At 42.3% G+C, this 24,023-nt stretch overlaps 1 protein-coding gene across 1 annotated transcript in view; it reads right to left on the bottom strand.

The window, feature by feature from the left end:
• Positions 1-23,720, bottom strand: part of LOC118369764 (glutamate receptor ionotropic, delta-1-like) — a 353,361-nt gene extending 329,641 nt beyond the window's left edge. The window contains exons 1-2 of the mRNA XM_035754436.1: positions 23,172-23,720; positions 19,523-19,678 (exon numbers count right to left, since the gene is read on the bottom strand). Of these exons, the coding sequence (XP_035610329.1) occupies positions 19,523-19,678; positions 23,172-23,250 (235 nt within the window). The 5' untranslated portion in view covers positions 23,251-23,720. The remainder of the gene's footprint in view (positions 1-19,522; positions 19,679-23,171) is intronic.
• Between the last annotated feature and the right edge of the window lie 303 nt (positions 23,721-24,023).

The raw sequence follows: 24,023 nt of genomic DNA, 5'->3' as shown, positions 1-24,023 counted from the left end.
ATCCCTAAGGCCATGCACATGTTTCTCCAGAACAGTCAGAGGCTTTTGTTTTGTTCTTGGTGAAGTGGAAAATAGAGAGAAGCACAATTCCCGTTGTACTTTGGATTTCACCATTTCACCAGTGGAATAGCCTTGACATTACTTTCACAGTGTAACATTTTGGTGGGGGTCACGAGACAGCTGGCTTTATTCTAGGAAAGGGGGTAATTTCTAGAAAACAAAGACATGAATGTAAGGGAAGCATGGAACTTTATTTCTGTCAATGACAGACAATACAGAATCACATAGATGGGATTGTTATGGGGTATTTGTCTAGCTGCACATTATGTCCAGACAGAGCAGTGATATCAGGATATTTAGCATATCAGACAGACATTTTCTAGCCATTTTTGCCAGGCCTTCTGTGACAATTTACTATCATTTTCACCACAATGATGATCCAATTTCACTCTCTAGCTCTCCCTCTCTCCCTCCTACTCATGTTAAGAACATATGCAGACAGAGCACCATCCATGCTACAGGTGGACATTGAACAAAACAGTTTGTTTACAGAGAGAGCTGTTGCCATATCAACCATCCATTGATTTACTATGGAATATGTTTCTAAGCAGCCCTCTCCATGCACACCTAAAATAAGAAACATAACCAGCCATTTCCATCAAACACACCTTTTATTCAAACTGTGCATACACTAAGATATTGTGACATTTCAGTTATTACCTACAATGTAGGTATCATCTACAACTGTTCTCCACACCTAAACATGTGTTTGCTACTTGTCACATAATGTCTAGCCCAGAGGTGAAGCCACGGCAAGTCGAGGCTGGGCAGAGGGCCTGCCAGATTGAACACCAACCCACTCAATCAGGTTGGCTTCAAATACATATTTAAAAATACATTTAAATGAAATAAATGAATTGGATTTGTTGTTTGTATTGTCTCCTGACTAATCAGAAATGCTGAAGAATGCAGTAGGAGGTTTGGATCGATGTGGTTATATTGCTATCACATGGTACCACTACATTTCCCAGAGGCCACTATGGAAGGCTGATTTGTTAGAGACGGATATAAGGATTGGAAGCTCAATGCGAGGCATGCTTCAAGCACTAAGCTAGTAAACCCCACTCTTTTGCACTGGATACATTTCAAGGCTACAGTGTTTTAAATCAACTTAACTGCGAGGACATGGCCTATTCATTTGTAGAGTGGAATCATGCAAAAGTGGTTCTGGACATTGTTATGCTATGCGCTAAACACAGCATAGCACTGTGGGGACATAGGGAGAGTGAAGAGGCCCTTAATAAGGGCAACTTCTTGGATATTTCAAATTCATATCCAAATATGATCCAAAAATTATAAATTGTCTGACTGAGCTAAACACCCGATTCCAGGAGGATCAATATGGAGTAATGAGAGCAGCGGCCTGTCTGCCAGGGTCTAGGACCTCTGAAAGAATCAATGCTGGCCCCATGTGATCACTATCATATCTCTGTTGAGGATGCTGAATTAACCGTGTTTATTCAGCAACTGAGTTGGAAAGTGAGTGGAGGTCAGGAATCCCCATCCCTTATCGAAGTTTTGGACAGCTGTAGCCGGGACATTTGTGTACTGTTGAGACTCTGCACTACAGGCTGTATCAAAACATCCATCAGATCTTGCATGCTGATGGCACGTCTAAACAATCTAGCCCTGCTGTCCTTTGAAAGGGAACTCAGTGACTCTTTGGACTATGATGAAATAATCTCTATCTTCAACACCAAAGCCTAGGTATCTATCTACGCCTTGTGCTGTAAAAATGTAAAACACACAAGAAAGTTAAGCCTGAATGCTGTTTATTTAAGATTTTGCCCAATGTTTTCATGCCTTCCTTGGTTGGCCAGTCCTCTATGTGTCTGAATCAAGGTGAGCTGCTTTATTCATACCCACAGTGATATTAGGCTATGTATGATGAATTCATGTTTTCATGCCGGCCTTCAAAGGCCAGGTTTATGTTTGCTAATTCAAGTGAACTAGTGTATTCATACCCACCATGATATTATTTATAATAATTTCATGTTTCCATGCCTGAATGTCTATATGGTAGTGTTGTCTTATATTTAGGCCGACTTGTAAATAAGAATTTGTTCTTAACTGACTTGCCTCAGGCCCTGTGTGTAGTTAACTGACCCTCTCTGCCCATTCATCGCCATTTCACCTGTTGTTGTTCCCTTAGCTGATTACCTGTTGTTGTCTTAGCCGTTGTTGTCTTAGCTAGCTCTCCCAATCAACACCTGTGCTTGCTTTATGTCTCTCTCTAATGTCAATATGCCCTGTATACTGTTGTTTGGGGTAGTTATCAGTGTTTTATTTTACTGCGGGGCCCCGAGCCCCACTCAACATGCCTCAGATACCTATTGTGTTCCACCTCCCACAAGATTGGTGACCTCACCTAGTATAACTTATGCCTCCAGAGATGCAACCTCTCTCATCGTCAGTCAATGCCTAGGTTTACCTCCACTATACCTGCACCCTACCATACCCCTGTCTGTACATTAGGTCCTGAATCTATTCTACCACGCCCAGAGATCTGCTCCTTTTATTCTCTGTCCCCAACGTGCTAGACAACCACTTTTGATAGCCTTTAGCCATACCCTCATCCTACTCCTCCTCTGTTCCTCGGGTGATGTAGAGGTTAACCCAGGCCCTGTGTGTCCTCAGGCGTTCTCATTTGGTGACTTCTGTAATCGTAAAAGACTTGGTTTCATGCATGTTAACATCAGAAGCCTCCTCCCTAAGTTTGTTTTACTCACTGCTTTAGCACACTCCGCCAACCCTGATGTCCTTGCCATGTCTGAATCCTGGTTTAGGAAGGCCACCAAAAATTCAGAGATTTCCATCCCCAACTAAAACATTTTACATCAAGATAGAACTGCCAACTACTTCACCAACTACTTCTCAGATAGAGTTCAGTGTGTCAAATCGGAGGGCCTGTTGTTGGGACCTATTATTATTATTATTATTATTATTATTATTATATTATGAAAGTCTCTATGGGGTTACCACAGGGTTCAATTCTCGGGCCGACTCTTTTCTCTGTATATATCAATGATGTCACTTTTGCTGCGGGTGATTCCTTGATCCAACTACGCAGACGACACCATTCTGTATACTTCTGGCCCTTCCTTGGACACTGTGTTATTAACAAACCTCCAAACAAGCTTTAATGCCATACAACACTCCTTCCGTGGCCTCCAACTGCTCTTAAACGCTAGTAAAACTAAATGCATGCTCTTCAACCGATCGCTAACTTTAACCATCAGCTATCTGAGCAGCTCGCCGATCGCTGCAGCTGTACACAGTCCATCTGTAAATAGCCCATCCAACTACATACCTCATCCCCATATTGTTTTTATTTACTTTTTTTGCTCTTTTGCACACCAGTATTTCTACTTGCACATCAATCACTCCAGTGTTAATTTGCTCAATGTTAATTACTTCGCTACTATGGCCTATTTATTGCCTTTACCTCCTTACTCCATTTGCACACACTGTATATAGATGTTTCTATTGTTATTGACTGTACTTTTGTTTATCCCATGTGTAACTCTGTGTTGTTCTTTTTGGCGCACTACTTTGCTTTATCTTGGCCAGGTCGCAGTTCTCAATGAGAACTTGTTCTCAACTGGCCTATCTGGTTAAATAAAGATGAAATAATACATTTTTTCAAATAGTTAAATAAAGGTGAAATTTTAAAAAGAAAACTATTATTATTCTGAGTAAGCTATCATTTCAAAACATAGGCCTAAAATGTTTGTGTTGTATTGTGTGTGTGTGTGGCTGTTTTCATATTGAAAAAAAGTGTGCACATTTGGGCTTAACGAAACACCTTCAGGCCTTTCTATTCTTTCTTGCTTACTTGTACAAAAAGCTGTTAGCTGTTTGCCTACGCCGCTGGTCTAGCCTCTGACTATTGGTATAAAGTACAAATTCAGAGTTGTCACCCACGAGTAGCCATTTTTGTGGTTTTGGAAGGATATGTCATTTTACATGATGAGAGAAAGCTATGTAGGGTAGAGTGTCTCATTCCTATGTCCTGTATTATTAATTCTGAGGGGTTGCTAGCGGGAAGTTGGCATCGCAGTGAATGAGAACACGTAGGACAGACTTCCGTCCTGCTGGGTTGGAGAAAAGGAGGATGGAGATGATTAGAGACGCATCCCCCACACTTTTCCCCTCCAGCTAACTCGTCCTCCTCACCACCTCCTACTCATCCATTTGTTTTTCCATTCTCCAATAAGACATCATGATGAAATAAGATTTTCTCATTTCAACGCTGAGATTGTTCAGTTCACATGTGTAAGATGCAGCACGGTGAAGGTTTCCTAAGCTAACTTCTTACTTTGCTATGCTTGCCATGTCCATGCTACAGGTCCAATCAGAGTTACGTTGTATTAGAACTGTGTCAAAGGTGAAGTCACTAAAAACAGTAAGAATCACAAATTGCAATTGTTGTTCTGCCTGACAACTGGAACATGTGGCCTGTAAACAAATCACCGCCCAATGTACTACTGAATGTGGCCAGCAGATGTAATTTCTTTTAGCTGAGTATATTTGAACCATTGCTTGTGATTTCTAATTGCAGTTGAGAAACTTCAATCTGACGTTTGAGGCTTGCCGTAGGAGCTTGGGGCTGTTAACTCCATGCCGTCATCTGGTCTGTCCATTAGAAGCAGCTCCAAAGACCCATAATCTTATCACAGTTTGCCTGCTGTATTCAACCTTTTCAATAATCACACAAGGGAATACGGCTCTGTCAAGTCTGAATTATTTACATTACATGTATAATACATGCATACATGTATAATGCAGCATTGTACATGTTAATTTAGTCCAAAGGCTGTAATATTTACAAAGCATTTAGGGTATGTCTGCATAGTCAAAGCTGATAGTTTGGCAATGATTACAGTGTTGTATGGGCTATTTGGCCAGTATATGTGGAGTTGCTTTACTGCCAGGACATGAGAAACTCTACTGCTCCAAGCAAAGACACACACACACACACACACACACACACACACACACACACACACACACACACACACACACACACACACACACACACACACACACACACACACACACACACACACACACACATGATACACAGTCAGACAAACATATAGTGGCACTTACAGTGCATTTGGAAAGTATTCAGAACCCTTGACTTTTGCCACATTTTGTTGAGTTACAGCCTTATATTCCAAAATGGATCAAGTCAAAAAATTGCTTCATCAATCGAAACACAATAATCCATAATGACAAAGTGAACACATGTTTTCAGATTTTTTTTCTAATTTATTAAAAATAAAAAACAGAAATGTCTTATTTACATAAGTATCGGACCCTTTGCTATGAGACTCGAAATTCAGCTCAGCTCAGGTGCATCCTGTTACCATTGATAATCCATGACATGTATCAACAACTTGATTGGAGTCCACCTGGAGTCCACCTGTGGTAAATTCAATTGATTGGACATTATTTGGAAAGGCACACACCTGTCTATATTAGGTCCCACAGTTGACACTGCATGTCAGAGCAAAAACCAAGCCACGAGGTCAAAATAATTGCCCGTAGAGCTCCGAGACAGGATTGTGTCGACACACAGATCTGGGGAAGGGTACCAAAACAGTTCTGCAGCATTGAAGGTCCCCAAGAACACAATGGCCTCCATAATTCTTAAATGGAAGAAGTTTAGAATCACCAAGACTCTTCCTGGCCAAACTAAGAATCGGGGGAGAAGGACCTTGGTCAGGGAGGTGATCAAGAACCCGATGGTCACTCTGACAGAGCTCATCTGTGCATATGGAAGAACCTTCCAGAAGGACAACCATCTCTGCAGCACTCCACCAATCAGGCATTTATTGGAGACTGGCCAGATGGAAGGCACCTAAAGGACTCTCAGACCATGAGAAACAAGATTCTCTGGTCTGATGAAATCAAGATTGAACTCTGGTCTGAATGCCAAGCATCACGTCTGGAAGAAACCTGGCACCATCCCGAAGCATGGTGGCGACAAAATCATGCTGTGGGGATGTTTATCAGTGGCAGGGAAAATAATCTAGAGCATTCAGGACCTCAGACTGGTTCCACTTCAAACAGGACAATGATCCTACGCACACAGCCAAGACAATGCAGGAGTGGCTTCGTGACAAGTTTTTGAATGTCCTTGAGTGGCCCAGCCAGAGCCCGGACTTGAACCCTATTGTACATCTCTGGAGAGACCTGGAAATAGCTTTGGAGCGAGGCTCTCCATCCCACCTGACAGGGCTTGAGAAGATCTGCAGAGAAGAATGGGAGGAACTCCCCAAATACAGATGTGCCAAGTTTGTAGAGTCATACCAAAGAAGACTTTAATCTGTAATCGATGCCAAAGACGCTTCAACAAAATACTGAGTAAAGGGTCTGAATACCTATGGAAATGTGATATTTCAGTTTTTATTTGTAATAAATTAATTTTTGCTTTGTCATTATGGGGTATTATGTGTAGATTGATGAGGGAAATAAACTATTGAATCAATTTTAGAATGAGGCTGTAATGTAACAAAATGTGGAAAAAGTCAAGGGGTCTGAATACTTTCCGAATGCACTGTACAATATCCATAGCAAATTACACTTTAGTGCATCACTTTGATTACAAAACAGAGTAAATGAGGGCAATGGTATGGAAAGGATTTCTGTCTGATGAGGAACAAAATGAGGCCAAAGCTGTAGACGACTAGATAATGGAAGACGAGCGTACTGTACTTGACTGAGGTAAAATATAAATCATTCACATTAACTTTAGTAAAAATGGGCCCGTCTCTCCCCCTCTCTCTGTCTCGAAGATCCCTTTTAACCTGTAGCTACTTCATAATTCATGCCCTCTCTCCTATGGAGAGGTGGAAGGATGTACCTCATGTATTTATCCACCATCCTATGATTGATTAAGATTACCCTAGTAAGTAATGTAACTAGAATTGACAACTGAATGTACAGATGAATAAAGAAAACACCTCATGACTGGTTCTAGAAAGCGTGTGAAGACAAGTATAAATCTGGCCAATTTATCGGTTATAAATCAAGCCAGTGTTTGTAAAGCAGAGATGCATGCTTTCATTTGTGAAATGTCAAGCATAATGGCTGGGTTTACACCACAGCATGCAACATGCAGAGAAACATCTATTATTCATGTCAAATGTACTTTACCAGCAACAATATGTGACAAAGAATGACGTTACATCCTCTTGTGTTAAAAACGAAAAACAAGGTTTAAAGTGAGAATGAGCTTTTACATGGAAGGTGATTATGCATCATTATTATACAACATTATAATAAAGCAATAAGGCCCGAGGGGTTTTGGTATATGGCCAGTATACCATGGCTAAGGGCTGTTTTGCATTATCTACTCCAAATATCTACTCTGTACTTGTTTAGAATTATCTACTGTAAATATGGCATTATTCCACTATTTCCATCAGTTTGAATCCCTTTCAAGGGGGACTTTTATTTTGAAGATGATATGCAAATTCCACTATTGTGGCTATTCCTTGTGTGCACGGCAGTTTGGAAAAATATCCAACACATGGCAGATTGTTAGTTTGGCAATGTCGATTAGCACATATGTGGATTAAAATGCCAAGAAGACTGTAGAAGGAGTGTATGGTGTCCACAGATGAATTTCTAAGCAAAAATGTCAGTTGAAATGGGTACCAGAACTACGCAGGTGTCCTAAACAGGGAACTTTACATCTAAGATGTTTACTAAAGAAAGAATGGTCAAAATATCTCTTCTAGGAGGCGAACAGACAATGTTCTAATCCACGGGCGGGAATACTAACCATTCCGCAACAAATCCTGCTCCAAACATTTTTTTGGAGCAGGATTCATCTAAATGTCTTGAAGTGTTCATTCCAAACTGATTTTATTCATTCACTCAAGAGTGATTGCACGTTTATTTGTCTTGCTTGTTGAAAATATAATAGTCTTAAACAGTTGATTTGTTAAAAACAGACTCATTTAATCAAGTAGGTAACCAAATTAGCAAGAGTTTGCTTTGATTTTGACTGCATGCTGCCTGCTGGCTGGGCTGGTTGCAACCTGATCTCATAGCATTTCGTATTCTGTATGTAAATCCCAGATACTTAATTTAGTATGATATGTTACATTATGTATGGTGTGTATTAATTTATGGATGTCCATAATCCATTTCTCATCATATGTTACGAATTACAATTCTTATGGCATGTTAAGTATTTGCAATTTGTATGATCTGTTATGGATTTTAATTTGTACAATATGTATGATATGTCTAGGATAGTTAGGGTTAAGGTTAGTGTTAGGAGTTATGTTAAACGGTTAAGAGAAGGGTTAGCTAGCATGCTAAGTAATTGCAAAGTAACTAAAAAAGTAGTAAGTATGGTAGTTGCAATGTTGGTAATTAGCTAAAATGGTCCATGATGAGATTAGAACACTCAAACTTAGGGTTGATAGACATTTGTGTTATCACCCATCTGTCCACTGTGACATATACTTGAGTATCAAAAGTAAATGTAATTGCTAAAATATACTTAATTATCAAAAGTAAATATATTACTTCACGTTCCTTTTGTTAAGCAAACCAGACAGCCAATGTTCTTGTTTTTTATTTACAGAGAGCCAGGGGCTCTCTCCAATAATATACATACGAAGCATTTGTGTTTAGTGAGACCGCCAGATCAGAGGCAGTATGGATGACCAGGGGTGTTCGCTTGATAAGTGTGTGAATTTAACCATTTTCCTGTCCTGCTAAGCATTCAGAATGTAACAAGTACTTGTGGGTGTCAGGGACAATGTATGGAGTAAAAAGTACATTATTTTCTTTAGGAATGTAGTGGAGTAAAAGTAAACGTTGTCAAAAAAGATAAACAGTAAAGTACAGATAGCTCCAAAAATGACTTAAGTAGTACTTCAAAGTATTTTTACTTCAGTACTTTACACCACTGGTAGCTTGTAGCTTGCTGTGACTTCAACCATGATAGCTCTCAAAGTGATGTTGTCTGAAAAACTATTCATAGAATAAAAGGCAAAGGATGTGGTGCATGTCTGAATGGAATGTGCTTTAATATTATGTCCAGTGTCCATGCATTTTGTCCAGATTTCATCTGCTCTTGACCTCCACTCAGAAAATTGGGTTTGGGGTTTTACGTTTCTTTCTGGGGGTTTACATAGCTTCACTACCATATATATCCATGATGCCTGGGCATGAGTGTGAGGACTTGTGGCATGGAGAGAGCAGCGTGACCCAGTAGCAGATGGGCCAACTCACTGATGCTGAGTTGAACAGTGTTTCTCGGCGATACCACAGACAAAGGCTCACAAACCTGCCTTGTAGTCAATGTGGCAGTGAGCTGAACCAACGTAATCTTTTTTATTACCTAAGATTTAACAGTCTGTAGCTCTCCTCTATCCATTTCTCTCTCTCTCTCAAACCCTCTCTCCCTTCTTCTCTCTCCATTCTTCTTCATCTTCTCTCTCTCCAACTCTCCCTTCTTCTCTCTCTCTTCAACTCTCTCCCTTCTCTCTCTCCCACTCTCTCTCTCTCTTCTTTCTCTCTGTTCTTCTCTCTCTCCAACACTCTCTCCCTTCTTCTTCTTTCTCTCTCTCACCCTTCCTCCATCTCTTTTTCTCTATCTCTCTGAAAGGAATGAGTAGTGGGAAGCGGCCAAGCGGCCAATGTTCCTCTCGTTGCCTCCTGTTTATACACTAATAGGATTTACTCTGAGGCTTATTTTCCGCTCCTTGTCTTCCGTCCTGGAATGGAGTCCTCCGCAGCCAACAGTGCAGGTGGTGAGCAGTAAATTATACATGCTGCCCTCCAAGCACTTCAGCATGAGGGAGGGGGGTCCCCAAAAAAGCCTCCGCCCTGAACACCCCCACCACAACCCTCCCTAACTCGTACTCCCACCATCTTCCTCCCCATCCCTTCCTCCTCCCCATCCCTCCCTCCTCCACTCCCTCCCTCCTCTCCATTCCTCCCCTCCTCCTTTCCATTCCTCCACTCCATCCCTCCCTCCTCCACCATCCCCCTTTCTATTCCTCCTCTCCATCCCTCTTCTACACCATCCCTCCTCTCGATCCCTCTTCCTCCTCTCCATCATCCCTCCTTCCTCCTCTCTATCCCTCCCTCCTCACCTCCTCCTCTCTATCCCTCCCTCCTCTCCATTCCGACCTCCCTCCTCCTCTCCATCCCCCACTCACTCCATCCCTCACTCCATCACTATTTCTCAAGCACTTTTTAAGCAGCTCAATAATGTTAAAGCACAGCAAACCATAGAAATAGAGAAATGATGCCATATACTTGTGACCTAGACGATCACCAGCATCCATCTGATTGGACAGGTCATCTCCCAGGAGCCAATCAGTCTTGATTTCCTATTTACCACCTACATCACTATTACAGGTAATGGAGAGGAGTATTTGGGGTCACAGAAAAGTGAAAACATTTGTCATATCGACCTGCACTGTTCTTACTGCCACATGGGAGAGAAATGCAGGAAAATAACCTGCGTAAGATGGAGATGTTGTTGTTAGTTCAGTTAATCATTGAAATTGATCATTTCTACAGACAGACAGACCTGTGGATAGATAATATGGCAACAACCATTGTACAATAAAAAAGTGATTGTCAATCTTACATACAGTAATTACATACAGTAATTGGTCCAATCCAGTAGTTTATACCAGACCTCATATCATGAGAGCCTATGTTTGCCTTCCAAAATAAAACTCAACCTGTAGCAGTGTGACCCAGAAAGATCACCACCCAAAGACCAGAAATCACCTTCAAAAGACACATCAGCTGGAGGACAAGAGGAAATGAGGGAGAAAAGAAAAAAGAGAGTGATTATGCACCTGAAACACCCTAATTAGTGCATTACAGTCACTCTGTTTACATGTGAATCCAAAGTTCACCATTTCATTTCCTGAAAACCTGCCAATTACCGGCCTTCCAATCACTAAGGGAATAGGGCAGGAAAAAAACAAATAACATTGCTTTACTTTACTTTAAAAGGGCCAGCCTGTTTTCTGATACCCAAATTAAAAGATTAGTGAAATCCCAGCTCGCAGTGACATTAAGAGAAAAACAGATGACTCCTTTGAATACAGATTAGTGTATACCTTTAAATACAACAGTGGTACCAACACGTAACATTCCAAAGGCAAATCTCATTCAAAGTGCTAGCAATTCCTCTCAGGGCTGATTCCAAGAGATGACTTACACTACACTCTCAATGCATTCAGAGGTGTCACAGAAACTCAGAGACGTGCCGAGTCAATGACCTGAATGACACAACATATCCCAGTGCACCAAAGGAATGACAGCAGCAGCCTGGGTTTAGGCACAGAGCGGACAAACCCTTGTACAGAACGCTTCAGTGGAACACTTTCCAGGACGGGGACAGAACAGTGACTACATTTAGGAGCAGTGGGCTGGACCATAACTCACACTCTCTCTCTCTCTCTCTCTCAGCTCACTTTGTCTCTTTATTCTCTGACAGGACCTACAGCGCCAGGCAGTGCTGACTCTCTCCATTACAAAGGGGATAGTCGAATGCATATTCTATGTGTCTTTCAGGTCTCAATGGGCTGCAGGTCTGATAGGCCTTTCTCTTTTCCAGAGGTCTATCTGTGATTTATTCTGCTGTAGACTGCATGGTCACTACAGCATGAAAATGCACATGCACCATGCACAGGCAAGGCCGTATTTATGCATAGTAGAATAGGTTGTGAGTAAAAGGTACAGGAGTAATGCGCGCGCGCGCACACACACACACACACACACACACACACACACACACACACACACACACACACACACACACACACACACACCTAGGATACTAACAGTAAATAAAACGCTATTTAACACATATGCACAAACAAACACACACACGGCCAACTCAGCATGTATAAAGTACCAACACAGCCACACATGTACACACACTTGCACAAAGTGAACTGGACGGCAGCAGCATCATGCATAGTATACATAGTAGCTGATGTGTTTTCAGACATTTTCATGTCCACTATCATCCCTGTGCCCAAAAAAGGGAAAGTAACTGAACTGAATGACTACTGACCCATAGAACTCACTTCCGTCATCATGAAGTGCTTCGAGAGGTTAGTCAAAGACCAGGTCACCTCCTCCCTCCTCGACACACCCAACCCTCTCCAATTCTCCTACCTCCAACAGATCCACGGATGACGTAATCACCATGGACCTACACACTAACCTCATCCACCTGGACAAAAGGAATGCATATGTGAGGATGCTGTTCATCGACTACAGCTCTACATTCATAGTGCACTCTAAGCGCATCACAAAGCTCAAGGCCCTGGGACTGACCTCCTCCCTATGCCACTGGGTCCTGGACTTCCTGAAGGGCTGCCCCCAGGTGGTGAAGGTAGGCAACATTACCTCTTCGACACAGATTCTCAACACGTGGGCCCCACAAGTGTGCGTCCTCAGTCCCCTCCTGTACTCCCTGTATACCCACGACTGCGTGGCCTCACACAGTTCCAACTCTATCATTAAGTTCGCTGACTACACAACAGTAGTAGGCCTGATTACCAACAACAATGAGACGGCTAAAAGAGAGGAGGTGGGCACCCCTTATGGTGTGGTGCCAGGTAAACAACCTCTCTCTCAACGTCAGCAAAACAAAGGAACTGATTGTGGACTTCAGGAGGAACCAGGCTTGGCACGGCCCCATCCTCATCAACAAGGCCGACATGGAGAAGGTCATAAATGTCAAGTTCCTTGGCGAACACATCTCAGAGGAGCTGAAATGTTCCAATCACACGGACACTGTGGTGAAAAAAGCACGACAACGACTCTTCAATATCAGGAGGCTAAAGAAATGTGGCCTGTCCCAGAGGGCCCTCAGTGTTCTACAGGAGCACTATCGAGAGCATAATGTCAGGCTGCATCACAGCATGGCATGGCAGCTCCACCATTGCTGATCGTAAGGCTCTACAGAGGCTGGTATGGTATGCTCAGCCGAACGCACCATTGGGTGCACACAGCCTGCCATCCAAGACACCCACAATACCAGGTGTAGCAGGAAGGCCAAGAAGATAATCGGAGACCTCAGCCAAAATCGAATTTAAATCTAATCGAATCTCACTACAGGCTAACTACTCTTTAAACAACAATGCAGTTTGTCATGCAAATCTACACAGCCCCTCGGCAGTGCAGCTCTGTGTATTAGCACACAATGTTATCGTAAACCCTCCATACTATACAATCCACCATCAATGCACAATAAGCAGCCTGACCAAGCCAGTCCCGGAAACATCCAGTATAATTATAGGAATAGTGTTAGACATGGATTAAATGAAAGGGTGAAATGTACACCACGGCTGTGACCTCACTTAGCTGATTGAAGCAGTTCCGTGTCTGCAGGCCTATCAAAGAGCTTATGACGGATTCAAAATAACCATTGGGTAATTAACAGGCCTGGAAAAGATGACATAATCATTCTCCTCACTACACCCAGGAAATAGACATAAAAACACAAACAAATCCATTATGGAGATTTACCTACGGTTATTAAACCACAGGCCGGGACAATAATGGTCAAAGACCAGCTTTCCATCATGTTTAGAGCGTTGTGAATAATGAGTTGTCATAAGTGGGGAATCTAGTGGGGATATTGCATTGGCCACGTCAATACTCTAAAAGGAGCTATCATTTGATCCTTTGGCACGTGTAGTAAAGGAAGGTGAAAGTGAACCTTACAGTTATTGGAGGAGGGTTTTCTAAGTCTATGTGCTTAGAGCAATTCATTTCTCCTTGACTTTTCCCTTGGGAGGAGTTGATGTAAATGGAGATGCAGTAGTGGGTGTTGGGGGGTATTGGTACAAAGCCCTCAACAAATTACTGCATCTCAACTCGGTGAATAAAATAGACCCTCATCTGCCGCAGAAATAACTAACTAACTTGTCATTGATTGTTTGTAAATTTGAGTCATGCACAGGTCTCAACCCCTTTTTAGAATTGACCTGAATCTATATCAGTCTTGACGTGAAGGATGTCACCTAACCCAAACCTCATCATCCAGTGATCAACTTCATGCTAATATGGAAGCTCTCATCACCTTAGTCCCTTTAAATCACAGAGAAAGGTATTCTAATGCAACAGCTGTTTTTCCTCTTACCCTCCTACGGATCTTCTCCTTCACTTTTCTTCTTTTCCTCATGCCTACCCTTTTCCTTTCCTAAGCACTCCTCCTTCACACCCGCTCATTCTTATTCTGATCATTGTTCTCTTCACACTTCTGCCCAGCCCTGCCTGTCTCTTCCTCCCTGGCGGTACACTGGCAGGGTCCTTAGTGGCAGTCACAGGGTGAATGTGAACAGAACAGCAAAGCAAAGGTCAACATGACCCTACTGCCACTCAACCATCCACTCATCTCACACACACCACAGTCCCGGGAAGGCTCATCGATCCTGGTGCCTCATCGACCGGTAAGCCCCGAGTTCCAAAACACCCCCAATCAACAATAAATAAATAGCACTGCCAGTGTGGAAATAGTGACTTGGTAAGCTACACTGCTCAAAAAAATCAAGGGAACACTAAAATAACCTATCCTAGATCTGAATGAATGAAATATTCTTATTAAATACTTTTTTCTTTACATAGTTGAATGTGCTGACAACAAAATCAAACAAAAATGATCAATGGAAATCGAATGTATCAACCCATGGAGGTCTGGATTTGGAGTCACACTCAAAATTAAAGTGGAAAACCACACTACAGGCTGATCCAACTTTGATGTAATGTCCTTAAAACAAGTCAAAATGAGGCTCAGTAGTGTGTGTGGCCTCCACGTGCCTGTATGCCCTCCCTACAACGCCTGGGCATGCTCCTGATGAGGTGGCGGATGGTCTCCTGAGATATCTCCTCCCAGACCTGGACTAAAGCATCCGCCAACTCCTGGACAGTCTGTGGTGCAACGTGGCATTGGTGGATGGAGCGAGACATGATGTCCCAGATGTGCTCAATTGGATTCAGGTCTGGGGAACGGGCGGGCCAGTCCATAGCATCAATGCCTTCCTCTTGCAGGAACTGCTGACACACTCCAGCCACATGAGGTCTAGCATTGTCTTGCATTAGGAGGAACCCAGGGCCAACCGCACCAACATATGGTCTCACAAGGGGTCTGAGGATCTCATCTCGGTACCTAATGGCTGTCAGGCTACCTCTGGCGAGCACATGGAGGGCTGTGCGGCCCCCCAAAGAAATGCCACCCCACACCATGACTGACTCACCGCCAAACCGGTCATGCTGGAGGATGTTGTAGGCAGCAGAATGTTCTCCACGGCGTCTCCAGACTCTGTCACGTCTGTCACATGTGCTCAGTGTGAACCTGCTTTCATCTGTGAAGAGCACAGGGCGCCAGTGGCGAATTTACCAATCTTGGTGTTCTCTGGCAAATTGAAAACGTCCTGCACGGTGTTGGGCTGTAAGCACAACCCCCACCTGTGGACGTCGGGCCCTCATACCACCAAAACATCAGCCAGGAAGCATAGGAACTTAGAAGTGGTCTGTGGTCACCACCTGCAGAACCACTTCTTTATTGGGGGCGTCTTGCTAATTGCCTATCATTTCCACCTGTTGTCTATTCCATTTACACAACAGCATGTGACATTTATTGTCAATCAGTGTTGCTTCCCGAAGTGGACAGTTTGATTTCACAGAAGTGTGATTGACTTGGAGTTACATTGTGTTGTTTAAGTGTTCCCTTTATTTTTTTGAGCAGTGTATAATAATAACCAAAGGAAATCATCATAGACTAAGCAGCAGGAATGTCCAGTGGAGAACAACCAGTAGGTTCCCGTTGAAAGGTATCAATCAGCCTTGATCCCCAGTAGATCTTTGTGTTGTTGTCATAAGTCTTCTGCACTGATTTGTTTGGCATGCAGCCAGAAATAAAAATCTGTTGTCTTCTCTTGTACTTTCAGATCTGGGAAATGATCGCCTGCTGTAACGGTAGATGCCCTTTATTAACAGAAAATTGCTTTTTTATACATGTTTTGATGATAAGCAACGACTCTGAATTAGGACGAGAAAAGCAAACACATTTCTAAATAGAAGTCAACTCACTTTTATCGTGCAAAAATCACTTCAGTATTAACTTAAAGCTAGAATCTGCAGTTTAAACAATGACAAAGCAGTGAACCCGCTTTGGAACCCGCAGTGAACTCGCTTTGGAACCCGCAGTGAACCCGCTTTGGACCCGCAGTGAACCCGCTTTGGAACCCGCAGTGAACCCGCTTTGGAACCCGCAGTGAACCCGCTTTGGAACCCGCAGTGAACCTGCTTTGGAACCCGCAGTGAATCCGCTTTGGAACCCGCAGTGAACCTGCTTTGGAACCCGCAGTGAACCCGCTTTGGAATCCGCAGTGAACCCGCTTTGGAACTCTGTTTTAGTAAAAAGCTGAGGAATGGGCTTGGAGAGATGTAACCACTCTCAAATTCATAGACAGAGCTATGGATACTATGTCACACCCTGGCCATAGAGAGGCTTTTTATTCTCTATTTTGGTTAGGCCAGAGTGTGACTAGGGTGGGTATTCTATGTCCTTTTTTCTATGTTTTGTATTTCTATGTCTTGGCCTGGTATGGTTCTCAATCAGGGACAGATGTCTATCGTTGTCTCTGATTGAGAACCATACTTAGGTACCCTTTTCCCCCACCTGTTTTGTGGGAAGTTAGTTTTGACTTTGTTCAGGGCACATAGCCCAAAGCGTCACGGTTTTGGTTTTGTTCTTTGTTTTGTCCGCGTCATTTTTAAATAAAGAAAATGTATGCTTACCATGCTGCACCTTGGTCCAGTCCTTAAGCCAGCCATGACATACTAGGACTGACCATCCATGATATCAAAATGATAGTTTTAACCATGTTTCAAGGCTATAGTATATATATACAGAGTGTTTGTTAATATTTACATGCTTTACAAACGCTGGAGTAAAACAAGGTTATATTTTGGGTTCTGACGGGACACTACAGTTGAACTAAGCTCATGAGGCATGTATCAGTTATATTCTTCAAGAATCAATGGGTATTACTATTTGAGCACTTCCGTAACGGAGTAACTATTCTATTCCAAGACCATTGTAAAAGGATGCAGTGGACTAAATGGCTGTAGCAGATCCCTAGCTATTAGGTTAATTTCATGAGGGTTCCATTCTCTTTCACAGTGCATGGAAACCATTCAATACCACCATCATGGCCTTGGCAAATATATTAGTATCCAGTTCATTAATCATCCACTAACATTTAGTTTGCCTAGCTGAACATTCAGTCCAATTCAATCGAATCAACAATCCCTTACAACAGCTCTAACAAAAGCTTCAACATAAGCCAATTACTCCTCGTTTAAGTTACCATTATGTTGGGGAGGGGAGGCATGTAAAAGTTTTATAATTGTTCACCACTCTCCTTCTATGCCATTCTGTATGTCTGACAAGGTCGATATTCTCTTTGGCAACTTCTCTAAGCCTTTAATACTGTTGTGTTCTCCTCGGGTTATATACAGCTAACTGCCAAAATAAAGGAAACACTTCCGTAAATGAGGCATACGAAGTATACCGAATAGAAACATAAATGCAACATGCAACAATATCTAAGATTTTACTGAGTTACAGTTCATGTAAGGAAACCACTGCCCAGTCATGTGAACTCCTAATCTATGGAGTTCACATGACTGGGCAGTGGCACAGCCACGGGTGGGCCTAAGAGGGCATAGGCCCACCCACTTGGCAGCCAGGCCCAACAACTGTGGAGCCAAGCCTGTGTAGCCAAGCCCATCCAATCAGAATTTGTTTTTCCCTACTAAAGGGCTTTATTACAAATAGAAATACTCCTAGAAAGGCAATGACTAGAAATAGAAATACTAGAAATAGTACTCCACATTTTAAAGTGGCCTTTTATTGTTTGCTGTTTTTTGCTCATGAAACATGGAACTAACACTTTACATGTTGCGTTTATATTTTTGTTCAGTGTATATTGAAAGCCAGTGCTTCCACAAAGGCATAGTTGTTGAGTTAATTAAGCAATTAACATCCCCTCATGCTTAGGATCATGTATAAAAATGCCCAGTTTCCCATTATTTTTGCTGCCATGGCTAGAAGAAGTGATCTCAGTGAGTTTGAAATAGGGATATCCATGGAGCATAGATGGTTTAAAGGGTGTGTGTTTTAAAAATGTTTATCCCATCCCCCATCCCCACAGGAGGCCTCTTACCAGGCCTGTCATTGTTTGGGTTTGGGTTACAGTTTAGGGTTGCGGTTAGGTGTGTGTGTGTGTCTCAGTCACCAGATCTCAGCCCAATTGAACACTTCTGGGAGATTCTGGAGCAGTGCCTGAGACAGCATTTTTTAACAAAACGCCAAATGATGGAATTAGTCATGGAAGAATGGTGTTGCATCCCTCCAACAGAGTTCTAGACACGGCGCATTGAAGCTGTTCTGGCTCGTGGAGGCCCAGCACCCTATTAAGACACTTTATGTTGATATTTCCTTTATTTTGGCAGTTACCTGTATGATGTATTGTTATAATGTCAGCTGTTGGGTAACATCATATTTGAACCAAGGGGCCAGGGTTCCGGTCTACAGTATAAGAACAGTTTTGACTGCTCCTGCAGTTTCGAATCAATACTGCAGTTTAGCTGGCCCAGAAAGAACATTTCCATTGACGGCCACATAGAAAAGTCAGGTTAGAAAATTCCTAAAAAGACACTTTATTCATCACCTCTGTGTACATTTTTTGAGATGTTGAATTATTCAAATAATTGTTGCTGAGGTCGATTTTTTCCCCCCATCACTCACAGCCGAAGATATTAACGTTTTATATTCATCCAATGTCTGCCATGTTTGTGGATGACGTGATGACATCATCGCTGCTCCCTGTGCGCACTGAGTGCTAGCGCGCATGTGATGTTGGTCGTATAAACTAGACGCAACCTGGATATAGACAATGGGCATGAGTAGATTACCTTGAAAACAATGGTCGAAAATTTTGGATGCAGTCTCCAGTTGGTATTATACCTCAGTGATTTGAACGGCACTGACTATGCAAGCTACAGGAGACAAGCACTTTTAGCACTGTGAAGCTGTAGATGTGAATCAACAACATTAAAAAGTGAGATTCAATCTATTCACATTCTAAAGCTGATTATCTGCATCTGAGAAAAGAGATTTAAGTTAATAATCACCAGTCTGAACTTTGACTCAATACTTACATGTAACTAAGAATGCAATAGATACAACAAACTATGGAAATAAGAAAATTGAAAGAATTTTTCAACAGTCTGCAAGTTTTTAACCATGATAAGAATATAAACACCCTCATGCCATCAGAAATCACAAAGCTGAAATGGTGTCCCCAACCCTCCGGTCCTAAGCAATTAGATATAACAGCAAAGCAATCGATACAAAAAAATATTCTGCTGGGTCACTTACCTTCCTGCACTGCTTGAAATGGGTTGTTAGCCTCAATAGATTTTACAGAGTGGGTGATTTTTTCACTTTGTAGAATGTCGTCGTTGAGACTTAGGTCAGAAATGGCAAGTTGGAAAATTTCGTCATCCCTTCCAGCGTTTTCCTCAAATATGGCACCTGTTGGAGCAAAATAAATCAATATAGGCTCACTTATTTTGTGGGAAAATAAACTGTGAACTGTGCCAATGTTCTTTTCATTCACCAACAGGTTTACTTGATCCAGAAGAGTATCTATCCATTTTTAAATTATGGTGCAGTTTACACTGAACTACCTTATCGATTGCTCTTTGTGGTATATGCGCTATTTGGATGCCTAAATAAATATTATTAATGCTACATATTTACTGTAGGCATAGTGGCATCACTGTTTAGAGGACAACCTACAGAACACAGTCAGCTATGTTTTAGGATGTTGCATTTTGATACAGGGGTCACCAAAACAGAAAGAGATATGCAACACTGTTTTGTCAATCACTCCTATCGATTATCCCGTTGAAATCAATTAACCGAGAGGGGGGAGATAAGGTGCACGTCCTGTTAAAACTAACACACCTAAAAAAAAACACAGAATCTGGGAATAATGTGTACATCATTGTTTAGAGGACAATTTGTAGAAGACAGCTAGCTACAGTTTGGAGTGTTGCATTTTGATTGAAGTGGGATTCCGGGATACTGCCTTCACACAAACCACTTTTTATGTTAGCTAACTTTAATGAATCTTGACACAGCAGGGTCGGACTACTACCCACCCCCCCCCCCTCCCCAAACTGCGTTGCCAGTTTAAAGCTAATTTCGTGCAATTATACACATTTTGCCAGCAGCATACCACCCTGCATACCACTGCTGGCTTGCTTCTGAAGCTAAGCAGGGTTGGTCTTGGTCAGTTCCTGGATGGGAGACCTGATGCTGCTGGAAGTGGTGTTGGAGGGCCAGTAGGAGGCACTCTTTCCTCTGGTCTAAAAAAAATATTATCCTAATGCCCCTGTGTAGGGTGCCGTCTTTCGGATAGGATGTCCAGACTCTCTGAGGTCATTAAAGATCCCATGGCACTTATTGTGAGAGTGGGGTGTTAACCCCGGTGTCCTGGCTAAATTCCCAATCTGGCCCTCAAACCATCACGGTCACCTAATAATCCCCAGTTTACAATTGGCTCATTCATCCCCCTTCTCTCCCCTCTAACTATTCCCCAGGTTGTTGCTGCAAATGAGAGTGTGTTCTCAGTCAACTTACCTGGTAAAAATAATGGATAAATAAAAAAATGATATGATATCTGGGGTCTAACCCCCTTCTGCCCTGAGGCATGTTCCCTGCCCTAATCTGGCCATGCCAGGTGGTATTGGATATCAGCAGTGAAAAATGTTGGTTGCTATTTAAGTGATAGTTTGACTGTCAAATATGTGACCCCCAAAAATGCCATTTGAGAGTTAGAAAATGAACCCAGCCCGTGACAAAATCAATAGTACAATCTTATGTCGTAGTGATGACTCTAAACTTTTATATTCCACTTTGACATTGTGGAGTATTGTGTGTAGGCCAGTGACACATCTCATATTTGAATGTAGGCTGTAACACAACAAAATGTGGAAAAAGTCAAGGCTGTGAATACTTTCTAAAGGCACTGTATTTCTCACTAATTTAACCATTTAGAGTTTAAAAATAGACTAGAACCTACATAGTGTCTGCAGCAGCCTAAACATTTTGACGGCCCTAGTGAGAGCAAAAGCGCCTCGCTATTTTGTGCAACACACAATAAATTTCACGACTTGGAAAGCGACAGTAAAGCGATTCAATTCACGTCCTATTGAACTGAGAGCAGAAGCGTGTTGTTTAGGAAAACATAGAGATCTATATGCAAGACAATCTCAAGAGGAAAAATGTACCTGTGGTTGACCACTATAGTTGCGTGTCAGTTGCAACTCTGGCTGATGTCTATTGAGGACAGTGTATGGAGGTATCGCTGTAGTACAGTGGGTTACATACACACTAGTGTCACTGAGTGAAATGTTATGGGAAACCTACAAAATAAAGTTGCATGGTGTATTCGGACAATTCGGCACATTTAAGCAATTTAAGCCATTTACTGCGTGAGTGTAGCTTCGGTTAAACTCCCTAGCACTATATTTGAGAGAGCAAGATTGAGAGCGAGAGAGAGAAAGAGACAGACAGACAGACGGACACAGACACACACTCACACATTAATCAAAGCGAGATAACCCAATAGCCACATCTACAGACATCCCCACTTGAAATCAACCACAGATATTCCCAGAAACCAAGTGTTGCATAATACAATAAAAAGTGGGATAATTAATTGTATTATCTGGGTCATCCGAGTTATCAGGGTTATTAGGGTCTATTAATATTAAAACCACACCGCAATTTCCCTGGAGAATGACCCAGAGGAGAGAGCGAGAGCACTTGCTGCTCCTATTTGGTAAGCAGTGCAATGTGAAATAATACATTATATGTAGGCCTATATACCGTATGGTAAGTACAAAGTAAAGGACACAATTAGGGTATGCAGTAGTAGCCTAATATTATACAAATGTGTAATAAACTCGTGTTTCGTCTTGTTCTTGAAAGGTGGTGCAACTACGCAACAGCATTATGATCAGTGTTGAGAATATGCATATCCATTTCTCTTGTGAAGAAATAGACGAACATATATTTGCACGCGTGTGTGTGTTTGAGTGAGCGAGCGAGAGAGAGGGAGAGGGGGGGGGGCTATGGACGGTGTGGGATTTATCGTCGAGGTCGGGCATATCAATTCCATTTCAAACCAGGTTTTTCAAATTATTTAACTAGTGGTACTAAAGGCTATACTTCAGTTTAGCATTTATGCATGTATTTTGTGGAGATCGGGCATCAATTTAAATCCCGCAATCTATCTTTAACATTCTGTATCATCATGAGTTTATTCTGTCTCCACAATACAATGACAACTCATGCTTTTTAGGTGCTGGAAAACTGGCAGATCAAACATCAAGCATATGTTGGCAGAAAAGCTCCCTCGGGGTTTAGACTACACAATCCAATGTAATGACAGTATTGCATCTTTCACAATGAAAACCGATTGACAACCCATCTGTAATGCTATTGATATTGCGATCACGTTCCATTAAAAGTTAAGGCTTGTGGTCTGATTTAGGAGGGGGGGGGCATAACAATCCGTGAACCGCTCAAGTGACATTGATTCTTCAAAAGCTGATGGGGGGGAAAGGCACTGCTACTGGTGAAAATAAATGCCATGTCTTTGCTAAATGATTGACATTTAAGAAATCGATCCACTCCATTCACTTGTTAGCTAGACTTTCTCTGATAGCCTAAAAAAATGATGCCGGCAAATGTTTACATTTCCTACACCAAGATGGAAACAGGGTTATTTTCAGGAGACTATACCTTAAGTTAACATTGACTGGATCCAAACTTTCAGTTTACATCGGACGCAGTCAAACTAGATGATTTATTCCGCAAAACATCCCTGAGGCTGCCCTTCACGCGTTACAGTTACGTGCTTCGCATGCATTTGTCTCTGCTACACAGTGATGGTTCTAGATGTTTCTGCAGCACGTCTCACTAAAACCCGCGCATAGCTGTCCAGGGTCCTTACCAATATGAATGATGGAGTCCGCTCCGGCAGAATTGCATTGCAATATCCAGAGGGAAAGGCAGATCAACAGCAACTCCATTTCTGGCTTTTAACGAAGCAGCTCATCCAAGCTTCCTCGGCTGTTCGACAATCCAATGGGTCACCACAAACAATGTCCAAAAACGATACAAATCACAACTGTCATTCAGAAGCCTCCAAATGAAGGAAACACTAAAGAAAAACTCCAAACTCTATTTATAACAAGGGAAATAACTGTTTTAAACGGAGAGTGAGGGGGAAATAAGGGAAGAAAGGTTGGGAACCCCGTGGTTGTATTCAAAGACAGCTACTGAGCCCGGCGTTCCGTCTCTCGCTCTCGCTTTCTCCAGCGCTCACTGTGTCTAAAAGCATGGCAAGCTGCAAAAATGCGGAGGGACACCCCCCTGTAATCACAGAGAGAGAGAGAAAGAGAGAGAGACACTCACATACACACACACACTGAATCGTTAAATCGCTTGTTCGCCCGACCCACGTGACTGCAGAGACTTCACTTCTCCGTGCTGTCCGGAGAAGCCGGGTAAAATGGAATTTGTTCTAGCCAGAGAGAGACGCGGGCAGAGCGCAATGTTTTTAGAGTAGCCTACCTTGAGGCTGATAGACAACTATGCAGTGTATGCTTGGATGAAGGCTACTAAATAATTGCAAACACTGAATATAGTCTTATTTATTGCGGTAGGCCTACATGATATACATTGGTAGTCTGATCGAAAACTAGATTAGGCTATATGGTTCTGCCCCTGCTTGCCAAAATGCATTATGATTTACAAGTTATACTTTGATATATAGGCTAATGTCCAGAAACTAAAAGAGCAG

This window comes from Oncorhynchus keta, chromosome 36 (genome assembly GCF_023373465.1).
Source record: "Oncorhynchus keta strain PuntledgeMale-10-30-2019 chromosome 36, Oket_V2, whole genome shotgun sequence".
Taxonomy (NCBI): Eukaryota; Metazoa; Chordata; class Actinopteri; order Salmoniformes; family Salmonidae; genus Oncorhynchus; species Oncorhynchus keta.
This window is presented reverse-complemented; position numbering and strand designations above follow the sequence as displayed.